We start from the raw sequence: 13570 nt of genomic DNA on the forward strand, positions 1-13570 counted from the left end.
ACACAAGCATCTGGGAGGGGGCAGAGGGACAAGGAAAGAGGGAATCTTAAGCAGGCTCCATGCCCAGCACAGAGCCCCACTTAGGGCTCCATCTCATGACCCTGAGATCATGACCTGAGCCAAAAAGTCAGACACTTAACCAACTGAGCCACTCAGGCATCCCCAAACAATGCATCTTTTAACAGTATTTTAATGATGATGGTTTTTTTAATTCTCCAGGGTGACATATACTGACTCTATGATTTTTTTTTTTTCCTAACATAGCCATCAAATCAACCAAATTAACCCGATATAACAGTGAGGTGACAGACGTTACAAGCAGATCACTCTCGCTTTTGTGATCTTTGTGGCTTGGTCACCGATGTCTAAAATATGCAAAACAAGCATAGTCTCTGACTTATTTTCACCCGGTATTTCTTTTTCCACCTGTAGTCACTGAGCTGTACACAAGTGGAAATTTTAATTGAGAATAAAAATAAGATAACACAGTCAATCAGACCTTTCAGGCTAGATGCATTTTCATGATGGCATTAAAACAAGTGCAAATGGCTTGTGAAATTCTTACTACTAATCCTCTTTGCAGGTTGAGAGTATTTGTGAGTCTCAGCAGAATTAAAGAGCCCAAATGCTTGATCTAAAGAATAAGATTATCATATTACAGAAAATGGAAACGATTAACTTTATACACTTCTATTTTAATCCAATCACTAATTTTGTTGTATTTTGTTTGTTTTTTACTTTTCTCGCTCTCCTCCTTTCAGGGGAAAAGCTCATGCGATTCAGCTACCCAGACATTCACTTTGATATGAACTTAACCTATGAGAAGGAGGCTGAGCTAATGCAGTCTCATATGATGGACCAAGCCATCAACAATGCAATCACCTACCTTGGAGCTGAGGCCCTTCACCCACTGATGCAGCACCCGCCGAGCACAATCGCTGAGGTGGCCCCAGTTATAAGCTCAGCTTATTCTCAGGTCTATCATCCAAATAGGATAGAAAGACCCATTAGCAGGGAAACCTCCGATAGTCATGAAAACAACATGGATGGTCCTCTCTCCCTCATCAGACCAAAGAGTCGACCCCAGGAAAGAGAGGCCTCTCCCAGCAATAGCTGCCTGGATTCTACTGACTCAGAAAGCAGCCACGATGACCACCAGTCCTACCAAGGAAACCCTGCCTTAAATCCCAAGAGGAAACAAAGCCCAGCTTACATGAAGGAGGATGTCAAGGCTTTGGATACCAAGGCTCCTAAGGGCTCTCTGAAGGACATCTACAAGGTCTTCAATGGGGAAGGAGAACAGATTAGGGCCTTCAAATGTGAGCACTGCCGAGTCCTTTTCCTAGACCATGTCATGTACACCATTCACATGGGCTGCCATGGCTACCGGGACCCACTGGAATGCAACATCTGTGGCTACAGAAGCCAGGACCGCTACGAGTTTTCATCACACATTGTTCGAGGGGAGCACACATTCCACTAGGCCTTTTCATTCCAAAGGGGACCCCTATGAAGTGACGAACTGCACATGAAGAAATACTGCACTTACAATCCCACCTTCCCTCAGATGTTGACATACCTTTTCTTTTTTTTTTTTTTTAAATATTATTACTGTCATTAATTCTTACTTTGTGGACGCAGTGTCGTTTGCTCTGCCTAATTACAATAAGGAAGAAACAGAGGAGAGAAGGGACAAGGGATATTGTTTCTTGATAACTTGGCTCGTTTCTTTTGTGGGAATTTAAGAGCAGTTCCATTTCTGCCATGCATAAATATAAGGTATATCGTGCTTTGAGAAAAAAAATCACTTGATTCATATAGATTCACCTGAGAGATTCTAAGTTGCCACTGATGTTGAGGATCAGGATTGAAGGCAGGGAAGTTTAGAGTTTCTGGGTAGAACTATTGCAGTTTAAAGTGGTATAAGTAATTTTACTCTTCAAGGAAGAATTTTGTTTCAAAATGTAAACTTTTTTTTCCTCCCTCGATAGATCATGGAACACAAACACATTGTTACTTTCAGTGATAACTCCTTGGATGAGTTGTTGTGGGTTCTATGTTTACTTCCCCAATGGAATTTATAATACAATATGTTATACACTGTACCATATAGGAAAACGTTTGAACTACAGGTAGTTAAGGACACCAACAATACATCTGAGGTCCTATGATCTTATTTTTCTAAACTTAAGCACTGTTTTCCATAGTTTTGATGACTGGCATTTTATAGACACCCTGGCAGCCTTACTTTTAACACCTTTAATGAATAGAATTTTTATCTAGTTTTAAGAATAACATATGGTCTAAGAGTGGCTAAGAGGCAGTCAGTAGTTTCCAGAAAGGACCTCTACTTTTCATAAATTTGTTTGGGAAGTTTTCTTTTAAAGTTGTAATGTGGTGGCAGCATAGTACGCGTGTTTGTTTCTAAAAGTATGCTTACGATCGTCACTTTATCAGCATTTAATCAGTGTTAACCAGTCAGCAGAAAAACATAATTAGGCTAACAGTAGGGGGGAAAAAACCCACTCAGAAATCCCTTTTCTGGTATGTCTCTTTTCACTGGTTTTTTCAAGCTGTGACCACCCAGTGTTCTATCCATAGTCCATCATCTTTTACTATTTGAGTAGAAGATCATAAAAATCTTGCTATAGATTTTTGCTTTCCAAATCTTGGAGCAATTACTAATTCTACCTGAATGTGGTAACTTGAACCCCATAAGGTCGTGGAACTAGGGCTATTTATTCTAGTATTTCTTCAATAATAATATTTACCACTTGTGGTGCAAGGAAAAGGGAACTTCTTTGTAACCTGTACATTAGACTATAGATAAACAAAAAACAAAACTTATTTTTTACCCTTCTTGGAATCTAGAAGGTAATCTAACCTCCAAGTGAAAGTCACCATGTCCTGCACATTTTTCTGTCTTGAAAGCATTCAACTATGTATAAGTCCTTGTCAGAAAGGAATCTCAATCCCTTAGTAAAAATTTTCTCTTCTTTCAATCCATACATATGTTGCCATTTTTCATATGCAAATTTTTATTTCATTTATAAGGGTGCTGTTTTTTCTCTGCAGTCCAACAGCATTAGAGGGGAGAAACCAAATGCCATTGAGTCATTTGGATCAAGTCACACTGGGATGCAGAACTTGCTGCTTGTGTTGAGGGGGGACAGGTCTGTCCGTGACTAGATTATCTGTTAGCCGTTCATGAATACTGATTCTGTTAAGCAGTAACTGATAACTGCTCTAACAACAACAACAAAAAATCATCAAATAGGATGCTGAAACTGTGTAATACAGATGATATGAGAACTAGCAAGATTAGAGACCTATGGACAGAGAAGCAAATCTGACCCCAATATTGACTGCTCCTTTCTTATTTTCTCATTTATCATCTGCTGATTTAAGCGACTAACACAGATAGAGCTAGGCAAAAATGATTATAACTCAGCTCTCCTTTACTGGCCCCTCTTGTAATTATTTTTGGAGAAATATCCACACTGGTCCTTTAAGTCAAAGAGAATGTACCAAAACAGAGACATGAAATGTTTTAAATAGAATGTCACTCCCCCCCCCCTGCATGCTTTGGTACATTGTGAACATACAGTATATCCAAAGGTAAAGCAGGTTTTTGAGACTCCCTTACTGCCCCTACCCTAACCACTCAAAAAGATTGGCATTTCGTATATATATATATATATATATATTTTTTTTTTTTTTCCTTTTTGGAGGAAGGTAAATAACTTAAAGTTCCTGATTCTGTGTTTTACTGCAATTTAAGGAAGCATTTGGATGGCAGATAATGTGTTCATCACCTTGGCTATGTGTGGGTTTCTGCCGGCATCATCTAGGAGTTTTCTTCCTGTTCACTGTTTGTTCTTTTCAGTGTATGAACTGTCATGTACCTCACTGCCCTGGGATGAAGCTGAATTTTAGGTGGACCTAAAGAGTTGTCTGATGCCCCATGAACACCGCGCTAATGTACTCCCCCTTTCTCATTCCACCTCTTTGGAAATCTCCTTTATTGAAGGGACTTAGTATCTGTGAGAGTGTATTTGCCACAGGTGGACACTTAGACTTTCTTAACTTCACAATATGAGGAACAGAAAGAGGTCAAGACGGCTCAGGGTGTGGCCGGGACAGATGAGGACGAGGTCAATTCAAATGTGCAGGTTAGAAGGAATTTTTGTGGGCACAGTGCTTTCTGGGAAACTCTGAATGGCTATATTTGCATGCCTCCTTCCTCACAAAAGGAAATATGCAAGTTGTTAGGGCCTAAAAATAAATACGAGAGTCAGACACCAAATAAATCAAGTTTTACATAACAGTTATATGCCCAATTTATTTAGGTGAGATTTCACATTACAGAGTATTTGAGGGGCATGAAAATGGGTTAGCCTCTCTTTCCTAGTTTGGCAAAAATCCAGAAATTCATCACATTGCTTTGCCCTAATTTTGCCCAGAAATTTATCTCCAACTCCTGTTGGAGATGTGTGCTGCCTCTCTCTAACAGTGGTCAATCACTTTAAAAAAGCCATCCTAATCTGGCTTTCTAGAACCGTGAAAATGACCAATAAGCAGATTGGAAGAGATTTCAAGTCGTTAAAACATTCCATTGAGAATTTTCTGGTGGGACAAAATGGGAGAATGAGAGACTGGGATTTGGATCTGGCTACAAAGTAGGGTATGTCTTTCCCACATACATAAAACCAATTGCATATGTGCAACAGTGTATGTTTGTACACACATACATACTCTTTTAAAACGCAAAGTCATGAAAAGGAGCAATTAGTGACCACATGTGTTGTAAAAACACATAAAGAGTTAAAATTATGATACCTGAGCAATTTATGAAATTTACCAGATTGTATTAACAAATATTAAAGACGTTATTAGTGTGTCTTTAGGACTAGTTCAACTATTAAACTTAAACCTTGGGTCTTTACAATCTATTTCCAGGAGAAATCAAAACACGCAAAAAGATCTTTCAGCTGATTTGGTGTAACTTCCAAAGTGAAAGAAACACAAATAACTTTGGGATAGGAAGATACAGAAAAGAAAAATGATTAATTTTATTTGGAAGCAAAGGAGAAAGACCAGAATATTTTAGTGAGCTTGATGTTGTTTTTACTTATAGTTATTGTGTATCAGTTCTACACCTCACAAAACTATGAAGTCTTTATATGTTATAAAGATTTTACAAAATACACACTAGTGAAAGCATTTAGATGAAAATTATGTTTTACTTATTCTCCAAATGTTATTTCATCCTGTCTCCAAAATGATTGCATAAAGTAGAAAAAAGAACAGAAAAGACTACAAAAATACAAACAAAAATCTGCATGCCCCTAGTGTCAAGACAGAACTTGGATTATAAGAGGTACTGGCTACATTATTATTATTATTATTTTACTTTGAAAAGTTTGTTTTACAAAAAGGGATATGTTACATATGTGGTCATCTTTAGTTATATTTTATATATTATTTTAGTAAGTACTATCCCTATGGGGTTGTCAGAAAAAAAAAAAAAATTCCCCAAACGCAAAAGAAAAAAAGAGGAGGGGTGAAATTGAAGTTTGTATATATGAGAATTATCTTAGAAATGTTTTTAAACCTCCAGTTTCTGCAAAATAATTAAAATATACAGTAACTGGTATCTTAAGATCCTGACTTTAATGTATTAAATACTTATAAAATTTCTTTATATTGGTGCCTTTTTAAAATGCATTGAGAGAGTGTTCGTTAGCTGTTGTAGCGCTACAAACACTTTTATTATGTATTTTTAAAAACCACTTAAATTTGAGTACTATAGAATACATCGTGTTCTTAGGGCAAAACTATTAGAGGAATTTCCAATACAGAGAATTTCAGCTCATCTGTTTAAAGTAAAAGGAAACTTTGAAACAAGATTTTAATCTTACTAGTTTGATAGTATTTCTGAATACCGTTACAAGATCACGTAGGTAAAATATGGCATAGAGGGAAATTTCAGCTGTGAATTGCATTATGGCATGTGGTTTTGTTTGTTTGTTTGTTTGTTTGTTTTTAAGGAAGAATAATTTCTAGTATCACACAAGGCTTTATTAGTGGAATTTTTGGTCAATAAAATACAGTATTGTTTTAGAATTTCATTTACAGACTAGTGTTGTACTAGTCTGAGAACCTGTCTCCTAATCTGTTAATGTTTTATGGAAAATGTAAAGAAGCAAGTAATTAATTCTCCTTGAACAAAACAAAACTGAACAGTCATATCACATTGCTATTCTCCAAAGCATAATCTCAAATGGTTTCCTACCATGATTGTGTATTACTTGCAATGGATGTGTTAGGATATGACAGCTTTTTAAAAAAAAAAAAAAACAAAACAAAAACAAGCTGCTTGTTATACAAAGCAAATGTCATATGACCAAGAAGCTGTGATATGCTAGTGTTTCTTTTTATCATAGTGTATTGCTAGGCCAAATAATGACACCTTGAATATTTTTACATTTATTGCAGAAACCTAAAATTTTGGGATTTCCATAAAGTTTTTATGTAACCTTATATTTCTAGCTTCTTAGTTTTTTCTTGCTGTACTGTAAGTTTGTGGATATTTTTCACATGCACTCTTAGAAATAAGTTCCTAATTCTGTTTGTGGGGTTTTTCCTCCCATAACATTGCATTTGTATATTTTCTGTATAAATTTGTTGTGAATTAACCTTTACCCCATACAGAGAGTGGTACGTGAATGACTAGTTTTCTAAGATGTCCTTTTTATTGTGAATAAAATGTAAAATTTAGAGGCCCTCTGCTAAGCCACATAAAATATAGCATGTAATTTCATAAAGGTACAGATAAGCCAGTTTGCAGTTAACTGGGCCCTTCAAATTACCTCAAGTGACACACAGTAAGAAAAGCTTCTCAAACGGGTGGAGGTCACTAGATCCCCTACTATGCACTTATCAGGATTCTACTTAATTTACTGGAAATGGATTTTTTAAAAATGAATACACTGTAACAAGGGAAGGACTCTGGGTTTTGGTTTTTGTTGTTTCATTATTTTGTGTGCGGTTTTTTTTAAGTAGTTCAATTTCTGAAACTGTGATAAAACATTTCGAGTGTCAAGCACTCTCAGATTTTGAACATATATCACTTCCCCTTCTGCGTAACGAAATTCTTTGTTAGCTCATAAATTTTTGTCTCCTCCCTGGAACCCTCCCTCTTTTGTCTTCCCTGTCTGCCTCGCCTCCATCACTGCCTCTGGACATCTCTGCCTCTCTTTCCCCCACTGGTGTGAAGTTTAGGTCAACTCTTCTGATTCATCGGTCTCTTAAGTCTTAACATTTTTTGTGTGATTTCGTTGGCTGTATAATTTGCTGACATATTTTTATACTCAAGTGTAGTTTTATATTAAAAAGAGAAGTAGTTGGATTAAAAATAGTAAGGTATATAACCCTTGTGCTACTTTCACTTTCAAATATTGGGTACCTAAAATAGGACTTCAGAGATTATGTCATCATAATATGGTATGTTTGCCTTCCTTTTTTGTTGAGTTTTCCTTCTAAAATGTATGAGAGATTAAACAGTTTTTTGCAAGAATTTAGAAAGACGTTAAAAGTCTAAAGCAAAAAGTCTTAACTATCTCCCAGTTGGGAGAAAATGCTTTAACATTTACTATAATAATATTCCAGGTTTGGAGGGTGCTCTCCAGGCTTCATATTTGCTCTTAATAGTTGGATCTTTTAGACCATGTGTTATTTGCAATCCCACAATGATTGCTTCTCTTATTTAGTTCAAACGATATTTTTCTTTCTGTACAAGTGCAATACTTTCCTTGAAGTCTTAAAAACTATGGTTTGTTTGTTTTTTTTTAATACTAACCAATTCTTTCTTTAGTTAATGACAAAAGAAACCCTTGAAAACCATGGTATGTTAGTTAAAGGACACAACGGGCACAGAGAAAAAAAAAAGAACAAAAAGAAAGAACAAAACACTCCATAGTCAAAAGATTAGAGAATGTCGAAACCACTAGTCTAATCTTATGGTATCTATATTTAGGCTAAATTTTCATTGGAATTGGTAATCTTTTGCCTGAGAAATGTGTCCTAAAGTTGAAAAAGTTGCAATTTTTAAAGACTTAATTTCCTTCTTACCTTGCCCGGTGTTTTAAATTAAGAACCTAATACTTTTTATTTCATTTTCCTTTTCTTGGAAATGAACCTTAAAATAAAAGCAAAGCACTTAGCTCAATTTTAAACACCTATCACCTACTGAAGACAATTTTTAAGAAATATTTGGAGCACTGTTTTCATACAAATTTAAGTAAGAAGTATTTTTCGTATCATACATATTTATATGTAGAATGCTGGTTTTCTTTTTTTATACCTGTGTCCCTGTAGTAAAACTGCTGTATTGTAAATACATGTTTTGTTAAAAGATAACATTTCTTTGGCATTTCTTTTAAAGGCAGTTACTGCATTTGTATAGTATATGTCTTGGCCATTTTAGATTTTTTTCTTTAACAATACCAAAGGTAATTAGACTACTTTAAAAACTAATTGCTTGACAGTTTCTAGGATATTTTGAGTTTTAGAAGCAAAAGAAAAAAAATAGGTCAAACCAGTAAACCTCATTTTTTTTCAAACTAATAATTTGGGAAAATAAAAATTGTTTAAAAAAGAAATATATATAAATATATATGTAAAATTAAAATTCCAGACCTTGTATGTCAGGTTTGCTCAGTGTAATGTAGTTTTTTTAAGGCTCAAATACAATACCTCAGAAAATGAGGTTTACTATGGAAATATTGAAACAGTCTTTGCAGCTGTGTGAGAAGTCACTCTGCTATATTACCAATTTGGAGACCTCTGCTAAACAGTTTGATCACTGCAGACTAAAATGTGGACTTGTATTTTCTTGTTTTTAATGCACACACATACATGTTCTGTGCATGTATGTGGGTACTGTGTATACGTGTATGAGTGTTGTATATGCATGTGTGAGTGTGTGTCTGTATGTGTGTACAACTAAAGCTGCAGAAACTTTGTAATACTTTGTGAAAAGGATTATATTATAAAGGTTTGTACTGTCTGAGTGCACAGCTACTGGAATAAATTTAGGGAATCTCAGGAACAAGCATATAATTTGTCCAAGATTTATTTCTTCTCAGAAGTGTAAGTGCAGTTTTTAATTCTGTATATTATTTAATATTTTACCAATAAAATAAACTTCTGACATAAAAAGTTTGCTATAAAAACTTTCTGGTGAAAATTCTGTACACAAACACACCTTCCAAATATAGAAGATTAAATTTTAATAATATCAGGCTTAAGTTGTTGTCCTTGTGTATACATGTCACAATGCCTGACCCAGAGATACGGATGCATTGAGATCAGGAAACCCCATCGTTACTAGGTAGTCCCCCGGAGCAGAGTAGAAAGTATTCCATGATTTGTTAAGGATGGCGTCTCTTTACTCTTCCAACAGTTTTCATATATATCTTATTTTACCCTTAAATCTAGGAGGTATGTATGTATGAGCCTATCCTTTATTTATAGAAGAAACCTAAGGGCAGAAGGTGGTTGCTCCAAAGTACACAGTAAATTATGCAAGCAGTTCAACCAATGGTTCAATAACCATGTTGGAAACCAGCATTTCTTAGGAGTCAAACCAAGATTAAATAAGGATTAAGGCATAGACAAAATGGCAAAAGTGTCAATGTCTGTTCTGCTTTATATTACACTATCACTGTAGGAATCATACACTTCTCAGATTTTACAAATATGGCTTGTGTCTTTCCAAGAGAAGTTTGTTCTGTTACCAACGTCTTCATAACCAGAAATGTAAAAGGGCGCCTGTGGCTGCTCATTTATCTTTAGCGATTTGCTTATCCCCACGCCAATTTCAAGCCCACCATCACATTTGAGTGTTATTAGAACTTTTCGTCAGTAAGCATTTGTAGATTTTCACGGATATTTATCACGTTTTCCAGTAGTTTTCTCACAGAATGGAAAGTACTGTACATTCAGTGTCATTTTATTTCCTTGACTGTCTTTTAATTCCAAGTACCTAAATCATGGGGGAAGACAAAAGTAGCAAGGCAGAAACAAACAAAACGACAAAAAGAGCCTTACAAATTATTGTCTAGGATTACATTTATGAAGAATTCCTTGAAGATCAACAAGAAATATTTATCAAATTCATCCATTTATAATATTAACAAGTGCAAAATGAAAACGACTTTTTAAAAAGATGCCACATGTTTTTGATTTTTCTATTGCAGTAGGGTCAGAGAAATGATAAATATTTGAAATCTGATTTTAAGATTTTAAGATTTGATCACTCTGATTTTAAGATTTTATCACTATGTTCAAGACAAAGGACTGTCTTTAGGGTAAGAGCCACCTGGTAAAGGAAGTTCATTTAGCATTTTGGCAACTCTACATCTTGCTCTTAGGGGCTCTCTAAGATCCAACCATTAAACTTCCAGCAGCACCTCATATTTTATTAATAGCCCCACTAAAAGTTCCCATTATGATTTGAACTTCTCACTAGAAATACCAATGAAGATAATAACTGGTGAAATTGAATTTTGCTGCTTTTCTTCCATTTGGCACAAAACTTGAGAGAAGTGCTTCCCTAAATTAGCCTAACAAGCAGATGGGAGAAATTGACAAAGATGATTAAGTATCCATAATCCCATAGGGGAAAAAAATGGGTAAAAATGAGGGGGGGGGGGAGATCCTGGAGAATAAAAACATAATAATCTGAGAAAAAGAAAGGTGAACTTTTGCGGGGGATGGGGATCCCTCCTGCTGCTCTTTAATTCTTCAATGTCTTAGATCAGACCAACTGCTTCTAACTTGGAATTTTGTCAGGCACAGGAAAAGTCCTTCAGAACAGTAAAAGCAGATACTGCCCATGTTGCTGTTGAGTTGTTTTTTCTAGAAACCTCTATGAACCTGATCATCTGACCAATGGGAACATGTGCAAAGAAGCAAGGTTTTTGAGTGCTTCAGGAAGAATCAAAGATATAAAGGAAATACGGTAAGGGTACTGGACTTGGGTAAGCCTATGACTGAAAGGAAGGAATCACTTGTCATTTTACCTCAACTGATGGATAGTGTAATCAGAGTTAACTGTCCCTGTTGGGAGTACTTCATGAACTCCACTGATGAGGAAGTAGGAGACTATAACTAAGAGGGAATGGGAATATAGTCAAACCACATGTTGGTTCAGGTTTGGTGGATACAAAAGCTTAAAAGACTTTGGCCAACACAAATTTTTATGAATGATGGAATTTTCAACTCTAACATCCCCCATTCAAAGTAGGGATGGGGGACCTAGGGCATTTGGGTTTTAGAGCAGTAAAATTGGATGTACATCGCAGAAGTGGAATATCCTAGGCCAGGGAGGAGTAAGTGTCCTTTTCTTCCTTTTTTTTTTTTTTTTCTTATTTTCCTTTTTTTTTTTCTTATTTTCCTTTTTTTTTTTTTTCATGTAATGCATCTACATTTCCTTCTAGCTTCTTTCTCACGCTCCTTATCTGTGTCCACATCAGTCTTTTCTGTTGTTCCCTTCTTCTCTGCATAACCCGTGGTGCCATTTGCTATCTGCTGTTCATCCTGTTATAATTCTGATTAATCATCTGAAATACAGTCTCTTTCAATACAAGTAATCTAATGCAACCAGAATATATAGTTTAAACTATGACCTTCTCCACAAGCACTTCACAGATTAACACAATTATTACTGACTTTATCTAATATGCTCTCAAAATTCTCATGGAAAGTGTAGGGTATCTGATACTTCATGTTATTGATAAGAAACAAGTTCAGGTTGGTTGTGATTTTGTTCATAAAAACCCTCAAGCAAGCAAAAAAGCTAAAAGTAGGGGTGCCTGGGTGGCTCAGTGGGTTAAAGCCTCTGCCTTCGGGCTCAGGTCATGACCTCAGGGTCCTGGGATCAAGCCCCGCATGGGGCTCTCTGCTGTGCAGGGAGCCTGCTTCCTCTTCTCTTTCTCTGCCTGCCTCTCTGCCTACTTGTGATCTCTCTATCAAATAAATAAAGTATTAAAAAAAAAAAAAAGCTAAAACTAGATTCTAATCCCAGATATACTTAACCCAGTGTTTTATTTTCTAAACAAATGTATTCAGCATTTGCTTGGCAAGCCCCATTAACAAAGAAGAATAGCAAGTCTATAGCATGAATGTTTGTGTCCTCCTCAAAATTAATATGTTGAAATCTTAATGCCAGTTTGAGGGTATTAGGAGGTGGGGCCTTTGGCAGGTGATTCGGTTATGAGGGTGGAGCCCCCATGAATGGGATTCATGCTCTTTTAAAAGAAACCCCACAAAGCTCCCTTTGGAGGAAGGAACAAAGCTAGTTCCTTCTACCATATGGAGATGCAGTGAGAAGTCACCAGTTATGAACTGGGAAGAAGGCTTTCAGCAGAATGTGTCCATGCTGGCACCTTGATCTTGGACTTCCAGGCTCCAGAACTGTGAGAAATAAATTTCTTATGTTTAAGCTACCCACTCTGTGGCATTTTGGTATAGCAGCCCAATAGGACGAAGGCAGCAACTATTACAAAGTAGTGGACAACAAAAAAATATTGTTGCAGCAGACATACCTTATAAGTAACATTTTTTAATTCTAATTTTTTTTAAGATTTTATTTATTTATTTGACAGAGAGAAATCACAAGTAGAAGGAGAGGCAGGCAGAGAGAGAGAGAGGGAAGCAGGCTCCCTGCTGAGCAGAGAGCTCGATGTGGGACTCGATCCCAGGACCCTGAGATCATGACCTGAGCCGAAAGCAGTGGCTTAACCCACTGAGCCACCCAGGCGCCCTTAATTCTAATTTTTAAACAGAATGATCCCAAATGAACTCAGAGTCAGAATAGCTGAGAAATACAGCATTAAGTAGAAAGGCAACAACAACATGGAATTAAATTTTGATTTAATTTCTGCAGAAATTTCAAAACTGGATAAATTATCCCTATCTTGGTCTCCTAAAGACTACTTTTATACTTGGGCGCCTGGGTGGCTCAGTGGGTTAAGCCACTGCCTTCGGCTCAGGTCATGATCTCAGGGTTCTGGGATCGAGTCCCGCATCAGGCTCTCTGCTCAGCGGGGAGCCTGCTTCCTCCTCTCTCTCTCTCTGCCTGCCTCTCTGCCTACTTGTGATCTCTGTCTGTCAAATAAATAAAAATAAAATCTTTAAAAAAAAAAAAAGACTACTTTTATACTTAAATGTGGACTTGTGATTATTTACCAAATTTCCTTCATCATTGATGGAATTCTTTGCCCATTTCTAAAACACCATCTCTATCCCCATATCCATTTTCTTTCCTTTTTGAAGAATGCAATTTCTAGTACTTACACTTTGTTTTCGGATGTCTTCCGATGTAAAAACCTTAAGTCATCAAGAACAATATGAAGTTACCAACACTGGAGGCTCTGGCCATGATATCCAAGTGTTTGCAATGATGAGTTATCATTTTTTTGTATCTTCTGAATTCCGTGAGTTGCCTAGACATTATCCTTATTCTGCTTAGGTGCTAAAATCTACCTTTACTATTAATTCTGTA

At 36.3% G+C, this 13570-nt stretch overlaps 1 protein-coding gene across 16 annotated transcripts in view; it reads left to right on the top strand.

Moving 5' to 3' along the window:
- IKZF2 (IKAROS family zinc finger 2) overlaps positions 1–9222 on the top strand; it is a 158480-nt gene extending 149258 nt beyond the window's left edge. For 15 of the 16 annotated variants that reach the window (XM_082691184.1, XM_082691183.1, XM_082691175.1 and 12 more), the window contains one exon: positions 762–1700. In XM_082691184.1, coding sequence (XP_082547310.1) covers positions 762–1483 — 722 coding nt within the window. In that variant the 3' untranslated portion in view covers positions 1484–1700. Of the gene's footprint in view, positions 1–761 lie in introns of all 16 variants that reach the window. The other variant, XM_082691176.1, reaches the window with a different exon arrangement.
- Positions 9223–13570: the final 4348 nt, after the last annotated feature.

Source organism: Mustela nivalis (assembly GCF_964662115.1).
Source record: "Mustela nivalis genome assembly, chromosome: 11".
NCBI lineage: Eukaryota > Metazoa > Chordata > Mammalia > Carnivora > Mustelidae > Mustela > Mustela nivalis.